Source organism: Ambystoma mexicanum, chromosome 12, assembly GCF_040938575.1.
Source record: "Ambystoma mexicanum isolate Mex_15411 chromosome 12, UKY_AmexF1_1, whole genome shotgun sequence".
NCBI classification, from domain to species: domain Eukaryota; kingdom Metazoa; phylum Chordata; class Amphibia; order Caudata; family Ambystomatidae; genus Ambystoma; species Ambystoma mexicanum.
Genome location: NC_090936.1, coordinates 1,085,192,643 through 1,085,210,965, shown reverse-complemented (window position 1 = coordinate 1,085,210,965; position 18,323 = coordinate 1,085,192,643). Strand labels below are relative to the sequence as shown.

General features: G+C 44.1%; 1 protein-coding gene across 1 annotated transcript in view; it reads right to left on the bottom strand.

Moving 5' to 3' along the window:
- The window catches only part of PODXL (podocalyxin like), a 255,685-nt gene that overhangs the window by 39,888 nt on the left and 197,474 nt on the right, over nt 1–18,323 (bottom strand). The window contains exons 6-7 of the mRNA XM_069629631.1: nt 13,826–13,988; nt 7,980–8,041 (exon numbers count right to left, since the gene is read on the bottom strand). Of these exons, the coding sequence (XP_069485732.1) occupies nt 7,980–8,041; nt 13,826–13,988 (225 nt within the window). The remainder of the gene's footprint in view (nt 1–7,979; nt 8,042–13,825; nt 13,989–18,323) is intronic.

Below are 18,323 nucleotides of genomic sequence, written 5' to 3'. Positions count from 1 at the left end.
TTAACATTTATTTATTTATTCGTAAAGCGCACTAGGCCCAGGGGCATTAAAGCGCTGGTTAGATGATATGCACATTATGAACATAAGCTAAGATATCATACAGTACAGTCATTTGGTAAAGATACAATTGACAGTAAGGGTCTGTAACCATCCAAGAGAGGATAGTTACAGTGAAATAGAGTCGAGAGGAGAAAGTAAATATAACATATGTTACATTTAATTACAACCAGCTAGCCTGCAGCCATGGAAGAAAGGCACGGGGGGGCAAAACTGTTGGCTAGGAAGGCAATTGTACATACATGCATGGCTCTCATCCTTTTGAGTGTCCCGGGTGAGTGAAATCAGAGGATTTTGCTTCTGCCAGGTGAGAACCACTGAAATCTATGGATGGATATGGAGCTGACCGTGTGCACTCTCAGCAAACAACCTTCACCCACTCTATAAATACTACTATAGATCGTACCTGTATAAAGTTGGGTGAACCTTAGAACTTGCCACACTAACTAAACTATGGATATTGACAGAGGCATGGTCCGAAGAGAGTGATGAATGAAGGCAGACGCCGCCCCTGAACATAATTGAAAGTGTTAGCATGGCCACATTCCAAAGGGGCTAGGAGCAGCAACATGAATGAGCAACCAAATAAGATGATGAATGCCAAGCAGCCCCAACACATGGCGGGATTACACCCAGGCCTACCAATGCCGCCCTTCTAGCAGACTAGATTGGGAATGCTGTCTGGGTTAGACTGCAAGGGACGCACAAATGCCTAACCACCGCACATACAAAGAAGGGTCACGTAGGCAGCCGGTACCATACCCTATCAAGGTTATGCATATGAACAGATGCCACATGGGAAAGGGACCATGAGTGCCGTACAACCCTGATCTGGACGTAGACACGGAGACGCCCACACACCCCACCTAATTAGAAATACTGAAATTTTGCGGTGCACCTCAAGACAGCAATGCCAATTAACCAAACCACTAACAACTTCGCCGTCTGCATACACCTCTCAAATCCTAACCAAACACAACCACAAACCTACAACACAACAATCTGCACAAACTTCACTACACTGCAAGAACAAAACAAGGCACACATAGACCGGCACAACAGCACACAAGGTCTTCCTACAGTATAACACCCCAAGCCCAGCCAACGGAATTTCGAGCTGAGGCCACTAACAGCACATCACTGCTCTCTTGTACTTCTCCAGCTCATCCCACTAACTACCCCCAATCCTCCCCTTTCTTTTTTTCAGAGCCGCCAGAGCGCCAGGGGACGACTCCGGTGGTGATAGTGCGCGGTACAAATATCCTTTAACATTAACACAAACTGACTCCACAGTGGGCGAATCCTGAGGTGTATGTGAATGGTGGTCTCATCATCATAAGACTGATTAAACAAGCAATAGCAAAGCCAATAGGCTTTGGGAGTCCTATGTCAAGTGTAGCCTCAAAGGTCCCAAGAAGTTCATCGCATGACTACAGGATAGAATTAAAGTCCATACAATCACATGTGATAAACAGGGCCGGCTGAACATTTGTGAGGGCTTGTGTTGGGCCAGTTCCTTTGATTAAAAACATGGCAGAAAAATAAATGCAAACAGGGTGCTGTTGCGAGACGCAACTTCATGGCAGAGTCTTGGTACTCATACGCCCTTGCATTAACGTCTACAGGATGATTCGTTAAACTATTCTAAGAAGGATTCAGCCCCTCAAAAAAGAGCCAGGAAGCAATTAAGTTAAGCAGTGAACGCTCTACAACCGAAGCATCAAGGGACATATTATGAAAATGTGTACCCAGGCAAATTCTGCATGGTAATACACTAGTACATAAAGTGCCCTACTGGAAAATGCAATTCTTTTCAATGCATGTTTGCACCAGTGCAAAGGTTGCCATAGTGCTCAGACTATTCAGAAGAAGGGCTAGAGCCACTAGCATCCTGGTGCAAAAATGCATTGAAATAAGTCTTTTGCCCTATGGCAGTTTTTTCCCTAATGCTAACGTGTTATATGACTTTTGCACCTGTGCAAGGTTCTGAGATACAGCCCATGTGTATATATGACAGACACATGGTGCAAAGCATGCCCAGAACGTGTTCTGAGGCATGTAAGGAGCTGATCATATGATTACTTGTACCATGTTGCAATCTTTGTCTCGTGGGCCATTCGTTGTGCATAGGCGTAGCCAGGATTGTCTAACAAGTAGGTCCTGAAGCTAATGTAGTTGGGGCCACAGCAGAGACATTAGGATTTGGGATGTTTGCCCATAGCAGAAACGTTTGTGGCCGAAAAGACCATAGCTAACTTGACCGTTATGGTCAACAACCCAAAGTAAATGCCTCCCCAAGCATACCCTACAAATACACCCCCCACTCTTACTTACCCTTTGGGTAGGATTTTCCTACAGCCTAAACTCGGTCAAATATACCATGCTGTCTATTTTTTCATTCTTTTCTGGTATTTCTGAGACATTAGGGTAAGCCTTACCCGCTCATGCCCTAACATCTGTAAATGCCCACACAGTGCTGCTGAGAGGGCATTTACAGATATTGGGTAAGCCTTGCCCGCTCATGCCCTAACATCTGTAAATGCCCACACAGTGCTGCTGAGAGGGCATTTACAGATATTGGGTAAGCCTTGCCCGCTCATGCCCTAACATCTGTAAATGCCCACACAGTGCTGCTGAGAGGGCATTTACAGATATTGGGTAAGCCTTACCCGCTCATGCCCTAACATCTGTAAATGCCCACACAGTGCTGCTGAGAGGGCATTTACAGATATTGGGTAAGCCTTACCCGCTCATGCCCTAACATCTGTAAATGCCCACACAGTGCTGCTGAGAGGGCATTTACAGATATTGGGTAAGCCTTACCCGCTCATGCCCTAACATCTGTAAATGCCCACACAGTGCTGCTGAGAGGGCATTTACAGATATTGGGTAAGCCTTACCCGCTCATGCCCTAACATCTGTAAATGCCCACACAGTCCTGCTAAGAGGGCATTTACAGATATTGGGTAAGCCTTACCCGCTCATGCCCTAACATCTGTAAATGCCCACACAGTGCTGCTGAGAGGGCATTTACAGATATTGGGTAAGCCTTGCCCGCTCATGCCCTACCCTGTCCACGCCTCTGTCGTTGTGAGCTGTGCCTTCATTTGCGAAGCCTGCGGGCAGTTCGCTCACCTAAAGAAATGAGCTGAATTTGTTTTGAGGTGCACTATTTTGGCACCAATGAATCGTGCATTGGGTTTCCAGCTTGTGTTGCATTGCGAGAGCAGGGGGTGACATCGTAGGGTTCCCTATTCTAGATCTTTGATTATGCAAAGCATTTTAATTTATAAAAGGTTCACTCTCCATAATGAAGAAATCATATCTGCTGAGTGTTATGAGGGATTTATCTTGCATTCCATCAAAATACCACCAGAAGGGGACATTTTGGATCATGAAATGGCGGCTTAAACGTGTAGTGTAATGCTGTTATGCTTCCATGCAATGCTTTGCTCATTTTCCTGCCGTTCCCAGGTGTAGGAGGGCAGCAAAGCAAAGCTTAGATCTCCTTTGATTTTCTACTCTGCCTTGGAAGAGCGCCCCGTACTGCACCTGCGTGAGATTTTCATGCACGCGTACAAGAAATGGATTCCAATGGACTACGCCCTCTATTTAAAATAGCAGGGGGATTCCAATGGAATCAGTGTGAAACGCCACCTGCAAAACGTCATTTTCAAGTGGCATTTTATTTCTCGCAAAGCGCAGCGTAAAAGCGAAGGGTAAAGGCGATACCACCTTGGCGCACTCTTCACGTTGACACTTTGCTTTGTGAGTGTTGAAGATTGCATGCACGTCACCCAAAGGCACGTCTGTGTTAACGTTGACGGTCCCTGCATGCAATTTGCATTTTGTATAAAATGACTCCCAGAGTCTGATACCTAAGTGAAGGTAGGAAAAGGCAAGACATGTTGACCAATTATAACTGCAGCCAATGCTCGTGAGCACCAGGTTGCAATGCTTCTGAATGTCAGGTGCCTCACCGCGCAAGGTAAATAGAGCAATGCACTTAGGGGCTAGGATTTTAAAGTGAATGAACCACTTCAAGTTATGAAGGATACCGCTAGAGTGATCAAACTGGCTTAGCCGAACCTTAACGGGGTTATGCGACCTGCGGCTCTACAGATGTGTTGACTACAGCTCCCATGATTCCTCCTGATAGCCTACACTGGCTTGGACTGCTGGGAGTTTTAGCCTAAAACATCCGGAGAGCCTCGGTTTGTAGGCACCTGCCTTAGGAGAATGTGATGTGAATTACAGATGGATTGACCACTTTATTATTTGCCTAGGTCCTGGAGATCTTCAGTCGAGTCCATTCCATTAGCAGTGGCATCCAGACTTCAGGGAGGGCCGGAAATGACTACGCAGGTCTCGGGAGGATAGCTCGGGGGCAACACGCTCGCCTTGGAAGCAAGGCATCACGGAGCAACACAGGTTCGATCCCCGGGTCCGTGCTTAGAAACCTCTGGGTATTAAGCGCGAGGCTAAGTTGTTTAAATGAAGCTTTGTCTACTCGCACTACTGAATGGTTTTAAATAGCTGTGCGTGGAAACCGGTCGGTTGCCCAAAGGGTAAATGTGCACATTGGTCCTGTCCTCCACCTTAATGATTGGGTTCATTCTGTTCTTCAAGTGAGGCTCAAGCCGGCCCACAGACTGTGTTTCTAAGGCTTCTCTCCAGGAGGTTATTATAATGCGTACAACGCAGTGTACCTGGCAGTATACATTGTATACGGGTGCAGTTGAAATAACAAAAAGTAAGTAAAGCAGAAAATATGACGGTGGCCAGGTCCTGTGAAATACTACTTTTCCACCCTGCCCTGTATTTGGTTTGTTTGGTTTGTTTGCCCGTAACGGAAATGTTTGCGGCCGAAAAGTCCCTAGGTAACTTGACCATTACGGTCAAACAACCCAAAGTAAATGCCTCCCCAAGCATTCCCTAAAAATACATTTCCCCTCCCCTCTTACTTACCTTTTTCCAGCACACCTTCTTGTGTGCCGTCAACTCTCTGCGACACTGGTTCCCTTCACTTACGTGCTTGGGGAACCGGCGCCGCAGGGTCCTTTCCTTTTTTTTTCTTCTTACTTTATTCACCTATGCGGAGGACACCCCTGCAACCCTCGAATCGGAATATACCAAACATGGGGAGCGGGGGACACCCCCCAAACCCTTTTGGTACCTTAGGAGACTGAGAAGATTTCCATTGTCATAGAGCCAGCCTCGGAAAGAGGAGTGGTTATGAACTGTGCAAGAACATTTTCTAAAATGGCTGATATGTAAAATCTATTGTGTAATTTCAACATAATCAGATCTCAAAGTCATATTAAAAGCAATACAAAGTACTGTCAGCTGGGGGTCCCAAGAGCACTAGTAACAGAGTGTGTAAAGAAACCAATGATTGCCTAAATTATTTTTTTTGGGTAAAGTTTATGACATCTGTGATGAAGACCCCTGCCAATTCTGGGGACATCAAGTGGGGAGAACAATGAGGCCTGGTGCCACCCGAGCTAGTGAACGATAGGCCCAGGGGTGAATCGAGAAGGATCTCCTGGGCACCCCTGCGTAGTCCCATCACAGGGCGGAAAACTGTCACATGAGTGGAAAAATAGGTACACTGTCTCTTTAAGACACTCAGTTTTTAAGAATGGGCCTGTTGAAAATGAATGAAAGCTATGATGCATGGTTTTCTCTAACCGCCAACATTAACCTTTCTCTCAGTCACGTAAAGCAGGAATACTCACAATACTCAGGGTCCAGTAAAAAATGAAACTAGTGCAATGAGGCTCTCCCCATGTCTATGGAGGAACATTTTAAGTGTTCCTGAATCTGAGAGAAATCTAAACATTATTCCTGTGCTGGAGCTGACTTCCGCAAGCAAAGGAAACCATGTAGCGAGTGAATCAATTTCCATCGATATAGCGTATGAGCCCCCGGTTATATCCCTTGGAAACCTGGCCCTCACTCTATGTGTCTGCTTCGCGAGCAGACACACCATGCTTGCCTGTAGTACGCTGGTGACACAGATTCCATGCTAATTTCACCACAACACGAGCACAAAGAGATCCTTCAGGGAAATGGCGGTAGAGCTAAAAGTGAATTTTTTTTACTCAACTGGACTAGGCAATTCAACGGAGCATGAACCCAGTCTCAGAAGGGTGCTCAGTCAGTGGGAACACTGAAGAGAGACTGAGGCTCCCTAAAGATATGATATGATAGGTTATTTATAACGCGCTTATTACTCAGATGTTTCTAAGCGTTGACCCAGGGATCGAGCCTGTGTTGCTCCGTGTCGACTTGCTTCCCAGGCAAGCACGTTGCCCCTGAGCTATCCTCCCGAGACAAAGGTTTAGGCACCTAAAGTCTAAGATGGGCAATTGGCCCTTTAACCCTTTGGCCCTGTACCGAAACCAATACAGGTGAATCAATTAATAGTAACCAACCATAGGCTCTAATTCATTCACCATCACAAGTGCAGGCCCTTAGATAAAGTCCAACCCAAAGGGAGTGGTGATAGTTATATCAATCTAGAGCAGTCGGTATGTGTGGACGTGGTTCGGAGCTCATTTTGAGACGATTGGTGCGAAGAGGAGGAGCTAAGGCTCGAGCTGGAGTTGCAACACAACTATAGGACCAATAGCTGAAGGAGAGACCTTGGTGACTGGGAGAGGCTAAACTCCAAAGGCTGCAAACAAGACCCAGGAGAGTGTAGGAAGAAGCAAACCAGTTTGAAATCAGAGGCAAGCGGGTTGACAGTTGTGGCCAAAGGTGAATTATCAGAATCTGAAAAAAAAGGTGTATATTCTCACGAGGTGGAAGAAAGGGGTTATCAACTCATGAAAGTAGGTGAACATAGAGCGGTTAAAGGAGTTGAACATTAGGATTTGATTGGACGTACAAATCAGGAGGGGGAAGGATGCTAGCAACAGAAAGTGGTAGAAGGTGAATATTGGGTGGTGGGAGGAGAGGAACATAAATAGGATGTTGATGAAGGCATAGGTCAGTACTGGAGATTGGGGTTTGGGATGCAGGAGGATCAAAAACAGGTGAAGAAGGGTTAGAAGGGTTAGAAGGGTTAGATCCTGGAGGAGAGGATATTGGGAAGTGGGAAGTGCCCCAGGAGGTGAAGCATGAACGTTACATCCTGAAAGCGCCCAAAGGGGTGAAGAAGGAGAAAGTGAGGTTATGTTGCTGTAGAAAGGTGGAGAATAAAGGAGGAAGAATTGGAAGATCGAGACCATCGATTTCATCATCTGTTGCTTAGAGAGTTAGAAAGATCAAGGGTGAGGACCAGGAAGCAGGAAAGTGGTCAGGAGGTCAGCAGCAAGAGAGGGCTAGGCCTGGGGACGTGGATATCTTCTCTGAATGATAGGACCCGTCTAGCCCCCCACCATTGCCTGGCCCTTGCCAGAGGCATTGTGATCTGTCACGGCCTCTGTAGAGGGCTCTTGTCATCTGGAAATCCTTTGTTGTCCCCTTAAACCAGAGGGGAGAATCCAGAGTTGAGACGATCCCAAGAAACACAGGAGAACAAAGGGTCCAGCAACCCCTTTAAATGTCAGACTGAAGAGACCTCATCCTGAACTTTTTATTTATTTGGAACTTTCAGATGAGCTAGAGCTTTCAATTAGTCCTGACCACTTAGTCGTTCCTGATAACTTTGTTGAGTTTATTTCATCCCAGTTTATATTTTCGTCCAACCTGGACATTGTCCCCCCATAAATACTGTACCCTTGAGTCTTGCATCTTGTCCAGGTTTTTGATCCTTATCTGGCATTTGAGACATCTTTAGAGCAACTCACATGAGCGATATTTGATTTAACGTATGGCTTGATTTTGAGAATGTATAAAGTGCAATACTGCAAATGAAAGCACCAAAACAATAAGCTAGGGAACACACTACAGAAAGAAAAATAGCCCTCAGTTACCTTCGTCAGTTCCTCCGTTCTGCTCTTCAGTCCTTCTTCTATGTATTTTCCCGTGGCATTTGCTAGAGATAGGATAACAAAAAGGAACATGATATAAGTGCAATAAGCATTGATGGCTGCTCCAAAGCATTGTTTATCTAGCAAAGAGCCTGGCACAAAACAAACATAATTGTCCCTTTGTTAATTGGCAGCCATGTTTTTCTGAAACAAAGCTATATCCTTCAAATCCACTCGGACAACTCACAAATGTTATCACTATATTGTGCTACCCGCAGTTCATGGAAGGTTTGCACAAACCGCTCCATCTCAACTTCCACCTGATGCCTAGTGTTGCTTGCATTGCGCAGTCCTAGTCCTGGCACCATGATTGCCAGGGTCTTTAATCTGGCAGTGGGCCGAGGGAGATCAATTTTCCGATAGACAGCAATGAAGACATCTCCCTTCACCACACCACATGGACAACAAACTAACAACACATAAACAGCACCAACTGCACACATGGTCTCGCCCCGGTCCAATACTTACACCAAAGCGCAGCACACAATGTATACCGAGCTGAAGCCGCCAACAGTACACCACCTCTCTCACTCTCCTACTCCCTCTTTTCCCGACTAACCCACCCCCAGCCTCCCTTCTTGTTTACAGATCCGCCAGAGCTCCTGGGGACCAACTCCGTTGGTGACAGTGCGCGATATAAATACCTTTAACATTTAACGTTATATATCATTCTGAAGTCTGCGGGTTGGAATATTGGAACAAATGATGCATCACGTCATCGACCAGAAGCTAAAATAATGGCTCCTGCTTTTAATCAGGTTTTAATAATATTTGAATACTCTTTTAGTCAATTCCACATTTAGCTTTCTCTTACTGACTGGTCCCGAATGTTGAACCCAGTGTTTCAACAAAAAGAGTGAGGAGGGAGGAAAAGGAGGACGTTGGGGGATGGGGTCATGGCAAGTGGCAATGCATACCATTGCCATTCTGTCTGTAACACAAACACTGCACTTGATTTATGCATTCTAAAATACAAAACAAACATGCAATGGTAAAGCAACAATTAAGCATGTTACTTGCAGATTGGAGCATTCTAAGGAGGCTGAAGCAGGAGCCTGCCAACCGTGGTACTCCAGAGGTTTTGGACTACACCTCCCATCAGCCCCAGCCAGCAAAGCCAATAGTGAGGGATCAAGGAAGTCAAAATTCAGAACATCTGGAGAGTCACAAGCTACAGAGCCCTGAGCTAGAAGGTGTTTCATGGCCTGTGTAGCTGACCATAAGGAATATGGTGCTTACTTGGGCCAAGAGATTGCAGCTTCCTGTCTGTTGCAGAGTCTTACTCTGGGCACAACCCTGCCATCTAACATGTGACTTGAAACATTGGGTGTAGATTTGCAGTAGTTTAGAAAAAGTGTCCACGTCGACCATGAACTTGGGTGCAATGACTCCGTGTGGTGTTGCCTCCGAAGCCACATGGCCAACCTACCTGCATCATCTTCAGACTGTTCTTTTTTTGGCCCTGCGGTCTATGCATGTCACGTGATGAAGGTTGTAGAAGCCCTTTACTATCCCAGGGAAGCAAAGTGGGTTGCATGGGAATCTGTCCCAGGCATAAAGTGCGAGACCTAGTGCCGCTGTTACGCAATGTATTCCCGCCACCACGTGCATCTGTTCTAGATTCACAGAGCAGCGCTCTTCCTGCTCTAAGCGGGCCATAGGCAATGAATTGGAAAGAACAGATTCTAAAGACCTTCTTTTCTATCAAGAAAAGATCAAATCTTGTGTCAGCTGCACACCTGCACAAGTGTGTCTTGTCAGCGTGTGTGAACGGAGCCCTAAGTAGCTGCTTTCATTGTCTAGTTCTCTAGTATGTACAAAGGATTTGCTATTTGCCGCTGATTTCAGTGAGGAATTTGCTCCAACAGCGGGCAAAGGTTGTTGGTTGTTGATGTCCAGCGGTGACAAAAAAACTGTTCAGTCTTTCGACTTTCTTTCAATGTTGTCAACGTACTACACTACACTTCTGCTCTCCTTAAAACTAGCATTTGTAAGGATAACTAAGAAACTGATTCCCCTAATGACTTATTGAGCGCCTTGTCCTGTGATTTATATGTCTTGTCTCTTTGTGTATATGTCAGCACCTTGATGCTTGCGAGCTGCTGGCGCTATATAAACAAACAAATAAATAAACAAATGAATAAACTAAAAGTTACAAAAGCCTCTGATTTTGTTTCAATTCTCATAGTGCTTTCTCTGGAAATTCCATCAAACTTAAATATCATTACCGCATGTGGTAACGGGAAAGGTCCGCATGATTTACAGACATGCTGAACCTTCAGTTATTTACAATTTTGGAGTTGCATATTACTGCATGCATTTTGAAACTCTGAAGTGGGCATTATTGTGACTATTATTTTACCACACCACCTAACTCTAAATGCAGCCCTGATTGTCTTCGGGTGTGTGACTTTTTCATCAGAAGGGTAACACTAGCCTCCCTGCAAGGGTGCACTGGCCAATCAGGATGCCCGGAATTCAGGCTGTATTGTATGGTAAAAGCTCACATTCCAAGCAGCCTGGGGAGCCACAGCCTCTTTTCCATCCCCGCTCACCTCTTTGAACCCATGTAGGTTCCAATGTGGGTGCTAAGCGTGTGTGTTTTTCTTTTTTAAGTAACTTATTATTTTCTGCGTGGCCAGTTGCTGCGCAGTGCTGTCATCACGAGGTCCATTTTCAATGTTGCTGACGACAGCCATCACCATTGATAGCAGACTTTGGGGACGACAGCACTGCATGGTATAGGACAGCACAGCAAAGGTGCTAATGGCGATATTACCCTCGGCGGCAGGCCAGCCCTGTCGGTAACTGCACTGCTGCACTCATTAAGGGACCCTCGCTTCACTCAGGCCCTTAACTTGGCCGTCTCTTCAGTTTTAAATTCCAGACCCAAGGCTGGGATGTACCAGTAGTTTTTTCCGGCTTCTGTAATTAGCATCAATGTTCTCAATTAGCCTAATCTCCCTCCCCTACCCACCCCTACCTGGCAGTGATGGCAGTAAGTGGACACAGGTGAAAGTTGCCCTTTTGTAAGACATTATTTATTTTATTTATTTTGCATTTTTAATGCGCTCACACAGCCCGCAGGCATCGAGGCGCTGTTAAAGGAATTGTTCGTTTTTTTTAGTTGCGTAATTGTTGTTTTTTTTGTCTTAGTTGCGTATTTATAACGCACTTAAACACCCAGAGGTTTCTAAGCGCGGACCCGGGGATCGAACCTGTGTTGCTTCGTGTCGTCTTGCTTCCAAGGCGCGCACGAGCACATTGCCGTTAAGCTATCCTCCCGGGACATTATGCACTTCCCATCCCTCAGACTTCTGTCCATGTGGGTTAAAAGTTGCAAGTGCTGTTGCAACAGTCTTTCTGGCAGCGAATAGTGATGGATGAAGTAAGAGTGCTTAGCCTGTCCTCTAAATGGGGATGCTACCAAAGGCATGGCCCCTTTTCCTCCTGCAACACCTACCCTCACTGGATCTTGCTGGGTCACCTGTTTTCTTCTGCCTCCATCACATCCTTAAAAAAAAAGCTCTAATTTTGTATTTGTTGCATAATGTTTTCTTTAGTTTTTAATTATTGATGATTGTTGCAAAGTTGTGGGACTATTTGCAATGCACTATGTCATTGCTTAGGTGTCCTGTAGATTCGTATGAAATCTTCACACTGGTTTCAGATGGGACATCTGTTGATTTTCTGTGTAGATATTTGTTAATTTTGGCTACAATGGGTCTCATTATGGCATTACTTTTACTTCAGGTTTATGAGTGGATTAATGAAATGGTTCTCATTTTTGGGGTGCATGGCACTCCCGAGAGATTTCCTCGGATTTACTGTCAGCAGTATCTCCACCGTGGGGAGTCTGATGGTTTCTGGAGGAGAAGTGGAGGGATAACCTCCAGATGTGTGCTGCAGCTAAAACCTCCACTTCACTTGCAAGCTTGGAGTTTGGTGGTCTGAGAAATTGAGGTACAGTGTTGGTAATGGAATTGCAAGATATTTGGAAATGAGTTAAGATTCTGAAGTCCATCAATGGAAGGGTTTGAGGAAAGAAGAACTCTCGTATCTGAAGAGGTGTGAATACGTCTGAGTAGCTGAAATAGAATGGCGAGCCACCTTTTTAAATATGTGAAAAGTTGTGTTAGCTCCAGAGGATGATGATGTCGATTGAGACCGGGTTCCAGGAACGGAATGAGAGGGCTCATGTTTGAAGAGGTGTAACATGCTCAGACTTACAGAAATGGAAGGATGCGCAGTGAAAAGGGGTTGATGTTATTTTAACCCAGTTTCAATATGAACCAAAATCCAGGTTTTGGTGACTTTTGTAGGACTTACTGAAAATGGTATGCTGAGATGTTAGATGCATAAGCTTCCAAAGTCCGGTAGAGGTTCTCATCTGATGGTGGTCATACGATAGAATGAGCAAAGAACAAAAACACACAAGGAGCAGGACATGTATTTTTCATGATATAAAGTCAAAAGAGCTTTTTCTTTTTTTCCGAAAGCAAAAAAGACCAATTTAGAAAGACCACTCCGTGACCGCACAGAGTGGTCTTTCTAAATCGAACTGCGAGGCCCCTGCAGCACACGGTTTTGGTGCTTGTCTGGCGGCTGAAATTCTGCTGCGCGTACCCAGGCTTTCAAAAAAGGCTTCAAGTCTGTGCATCTGTTCACATCTTGATGCGTTGCATCTGTGCACTTACATCTTCATGCGTTGCATCAGTGCATTTACATCTTGATGCGTTGCATCTGTGCACTTACATCTTGATGCGTTGCATCTGTGCACTTACATCTTGATGCGTTGCATCAGTGCATTTACATCTTGATGCGTTGCATCTGTGCACTTACATCTTGATGCGTTGCATCTGTGCACTTACATCTTGATGCGTTGCATCTGTGCATTTACATCTTGATGCGTTGCATCAGAGCATTTACATCTTGATGCGTTGCATCTGTGCACTTACATCTTGATGCGTTGCATCAGTGCACTTACATCTTGATGCGTTGCATCTGTGCACTTACATGTTGATGCGTTGCATCAGTGCATTTACATCTTGATGCGTTGCATCTGTGCACTTACATCTTGATGCGTTGCATCAGTGCACTTACATCTTGATGCGTTGCATCTGTGCACTTACATCTTGATGCATTGCATCAGTGCACTTACATCTTGATGCATTGCATCTGTGCACTTACATCTTGAAGTGCATTTGAATCTGCACTTTTAATAATGGGGATAAGCACCCCTTAACTCAGTCCCATTTTATTTTCCCTTAGACCCTCCTTCTGTTTTATACATCTCTGTTGCTTGTTACCTGTAACATTTGCAAAACTGATGTACATGTACCAATGAAAATGTATACAAATATAAAGAAATTTCTCCTAAAAAAAAACAACAAATTAACTTATAATATCAAAACAATCTCAACGCTGCTTTGAAGAGAAAAGAATACAAGAAAAATAATTGAATTGGCAGCAGCAAAGAAATGATCATTAAGAGTATGTAACCACTACAGAACGTGCCCTTCTTTGGCCCACTAGCAGAGGTGCCAGTGGAGGAGAGGGGCACCAGTTTATGCCATTTCAATACTTTGTGAGCAGGGTGGTGGAAGTGCCTCGGGATTTGAGAGAATCACGTGAGTGAGGAGGCTGCCCGCCAGCCAGTCCCTAGCCCCACCATTATACTGCATACGTTCCCCCCAGCCCCCTCCCCCCCGAGAGTGCTTTCAGAAGCAATGGAAGTGCAGATTTTCATGCATGAATTTCAAGAAGTGGAATTATACGGCATTACTCACTTTTAACAGAGACCTCTAGCACAGCAAACGTCGAAGGGTGGTCCTTGCTGTAGCCAAGTTGCACTGTGCAGTTGTCTCTGTTTTCAATGAACTGCAAGGCAGGATTCACAGTCTTGCACAGCACCGCCAGTATTTTCCTGTGCTCCTCGTTCTGTGCCGCACTCTGTAATGAAACAAACCTAATATGAGGGGCAGTTCTTATTGAGGAAATAGCTCCAGTGGCTCTGACATGTGTTTTCATTATATTTGCGCTTCATCTACGGTTGCACTTTGTATCTATATTTGCTGGTATGATACTCATCGCTTCAATTCCTCTATCCTTTGCATCCCTGCTCTTTCCGTATTCATGGCATCATCAAGAGTATGATGCAATGGAATTTCATGCAGTATCTGAAATACTACGTTTTGAAAATACCACCCAAGTGTGACAGTTACTGGGTGGAGTACATGGACTATACTGCATGGGACACATGTTCCTGGCACAGTAATAGTCTTTCTGGAGCTTGTATTTGTTAAAAATCAAAGGCTGTCCGTATTCCCCATCTATTGGGAGTAGCATAAATGGTTTATTTCCAAAGAAAAAGGTAGGCATTGACAAGGACGATACATTCGATTGGCCATGAGAAGTGCTAGAGTTAAGAGCTGGAGTTCATAATTGCATTTGAACAAAAAATGTCAACGCTCCTATAGTCCAGGATTTCCTTTATACGTGGACACACAGGAGATAATATTACATATACCATTTTATCCAACATTTTTGTACAAAATCAAAAGGCAACTTTCGAATGATGACTTATTTTCAAAATGCAAAGTTATTAATATGGACTAAATGAGGACTTTACCCCTAGGCAAAACTATGTTTATTTTTTATCTTTCTATTGATTGGCCCTGGACTCACATATTGTTTGAAAATTATAGATCTTTCTTTTTCTGTGTACACACATTTTCTTGGTATATAATGGACAATGCATGTTTTTCAGTTACTCAATTTATAACTATACTGATGCAAATATGCATAGGATAGCAAAGTCATATTAACATAAGTAGTAGTTCATTTACATATAGTGATCGTCCCCCTTTTTTGATCTTGTACCCAAATACTAATGATATTGTTAAGGGATTCTCAGTGTTTAAATACAAATGTATACAATTTTTTTGTGTTTCCTGTGAATATCAACATTTGATTGTTACCAGTTTCCTGCACATTTAGAAGGTCAGGTGTCATAGAGTTAAGTCCATCCTAATGCACTATTTTAGCCAGTCAAAGATAGCAGTCTGCTTTACAATAATCTTTCCGCTGAGCTGCTTTTCAAGGCAGCTGAAAAAAGTAAGAGGCCCAGACGGGTGCAAGCTTCACTCACGTATTTTGCTGCTACTGTGTTCCATATTGAACACATGCACAATATTCACGGTAAGTGTCTTCATATACACCGTGTGTGTATTTGAATGTTTATACTTTCTTCGCGTTCCTTTAGTTTCTTTTTCTTTTTCTATTCTTCAATATCATATGGCCAAGTATCAATTTTTTTGATGTTCCCATGACCATGAAAAGCTATCACATTGTGATAACCAACAGTTTTGTCTCCGTACCCAACAAGCATTTCAGATAGAAATATACAAGAACATCAAAGGTCAGTGTCAACTTTTTGATGAGTTTATTTTGGCAATATCACTATAAATATGGGTTTGTTTGTTTATTTTATTTATAAAGCGCTCCAGACCCAGGGGTATATAGGCGCTCAAGAATATGGTTACATGGCAAGTATATACATAGGAGCAATAGTGCCAAATTTATACAGTTTACAGATATACAACGTTCATCCAGTTACAAATATACAATGGATACAGGAGCAGTCAGAGGTCTGCAATTTCACAATCAACAACTCGAAACGTCTCCATGCTGACTCAACCTGGTGTTAATCGCCTATGAGCATGGCTTGATGCTGTTGAGTCCCAAGAATAAGCCTGTAAGATATCTGAAGTGGTTTGTCCCCCTGGCTTGCCTTGAAGGGCCATAGTGACTAATTGGACCCCACTCTAACGTTTAAAAGGCACCTTTATTGAACTTGACTTTGCTGCTGAAATGATTGACTCTACACCGCTGTCTTGAGAACCATTGTGTCCCTTTTCATTATCAAGTCTGCATATTGTGTGCCTTCTCTTACAGAGGTGTGTTCTAGTGTCTTTGGTGTGTAGAACCTTGGTTGGGCATTAATTTATTCTGGTACCCCAGTACTATTGCTATTTTCGATTTTATTTATTTATTTTGTGTATTGTTTCGTTGTTAGCTCACATCCCTCCTGAAGAGTGTAGCACGCCCACTTCAGCAAAAGAGGCAAAAGAGGTTGCACCCATTTCTCTTTTATGATTGGGATCACTGCTAGTGTAGTAGTAGTGCGGGCTGAATAAGTGTTTCATCCTCTGAGTATCCCTGTACTCCTGCAGAGCATTAGTCATTTCTTCACAGCAGCCCATGTTCTCCACCACGTGGCAAGCGGTCTTGGGGTAGGGAGCAAAGTTTTACGCACTAGGTTGAAGGATTCGGGAATGCAAAGTACAATCCACCATACAATGATTGGTTGGCTAAATTGACTCCCCTCTTGACCCTGGGCAAAAGACACACAAAACACATCTGGTTTTGCTCAATGGCACTGTCCTGTTTATGTAAAACATTCGCGCTCTATGAACATCGAGTGATTGTAAGGTTTTCTTTGCTGTTGTCTTTGGGGAATGAAAACAAATCAGGCAGCTCAACAGATTGCTTTACCTGGAATTTAGAAATTCATTTTTTAGAAAAATAGTTGGTGTGCTCGTAACACTACCCTGTCCGTGTGTTTGTCTGTGAAGGATCCATCTACCGACCAAGCTTGTAGCTCACTGAACTTTCTTGTTGAAGTGATAACTACTAAAAATGCAGTTTGTGTGGGAGTTGAGTGTGCATTTGAGGCTAAGTTGAAACAGCGGTCCCATGCACCTGTGTAACACTGTGTTTAAACCGCAGCATGTTGCTACATTGTGTCACTGGGGGGAATATCCTTTGTAATCCTTTGATAAAGGTTTCGACCAATGGAACCGTCCACCATGACACCTTATTTTGTGAGGTAGTTAATGCTGCCAGGTGCACCTACAGCTAATCGTACACTAGTCCTGACTCCATCAAGTAAAGCTGGTAGGTGACGCCAACCGTTGCTGACCACTGAAACAGGTGAGTTGTGTGTTTGTTTCACCATATATTGATGCTCTTCCACTTGTTGAAGTAGCAGTTTTGTGGGTTTGGTGCATGCGATTCCCTGAGGATATCCATATATATGGGAGGGAGATTTAAGATATCAAATTCTAGGATTTCAGAAGTCAAACTACTAAATTCTTGGCTGGTGTGTTTGGATAGGTTAACGGTTGTTGCTTTGGTATTAACAGAATGTGAACTGGGTGTCATTTGACGGGGGGTTCTACCGCCATGCATAGTAGATGGGGGTACCACACTTGTCTTGCCCATGTTGGAGCTATCACTATTAGAGGCATGCTCTCCTGAAGCAACTCTACTCTGTGTAATTGTTGGTGGAAAAGCATAAGCAAATATTCCTGACTGTACCATTCGCAGTGCATTGCCTAGCGGTACCAGGGACTGATGCTGTGGAGTTTGCCATTTGTACATGTTGCAGACCAGTCTATGTTGGGTGCACGCTACCTGCTGAAAATCTGTTTGAGTGAATTTGTGCTGGGTTCAGACTCGTGTTCTTGTGAAACATGGCAGCAGAGGCTGTATGCCAGACAATTGCCCATCACTGGAGCATGCTGTGCCTGCAGCTATATTTTCATCTTCAGGCACCAGTGACAAATGCATTGAGAGATTTAGCATAGAGCCCGGGAGGTGGTGCCTCTTTCTTAAATAAAACACGGCTGTAGTGTTGTCTGTTTTTATAAAAACATTGTTTTATGATCAGTGCATTGACACGTTGTAGTGTATGAGGAACCGTTTTGACACTAATACATTGATATATACCTGCAACTCCTGACTCATCAATTTCCCCTGGACTTTTAATGTTTGCTGTTGTGCTCTCCATCCTACCATGGAGGCTTTTATTGTGATGGAGGGATTATGAAGGGTGTTGACAATCATGTTTCCTGTCTCTCACTACTGCAGAGCTGTCATGACTTTTCGCTTTACCACTGCTAGGTCCTGGAGCGCTCCCAAGCCTCCCTGGTGCAATCATCCTTAGCATTCATGGCATGTCTTGCACTGACAGACCTAATGGCTGATACAGGGGAACTATTGTGCCAGAAATTCTTGATATATCTTGATATATAGGATAGAGATACCAACTAACCAATACCACTAACAATTTCATTCTCTGCATACACCTCTCAAACTCCAAACCAAATACAACCACAAACCTCCAGCACAGCAAACCGCACGAACTTCACTACACTGCAACAACAAAACAAAAAACACACAGACTCGCACATCAGCACACGACGACTACCGGCCGCATACACC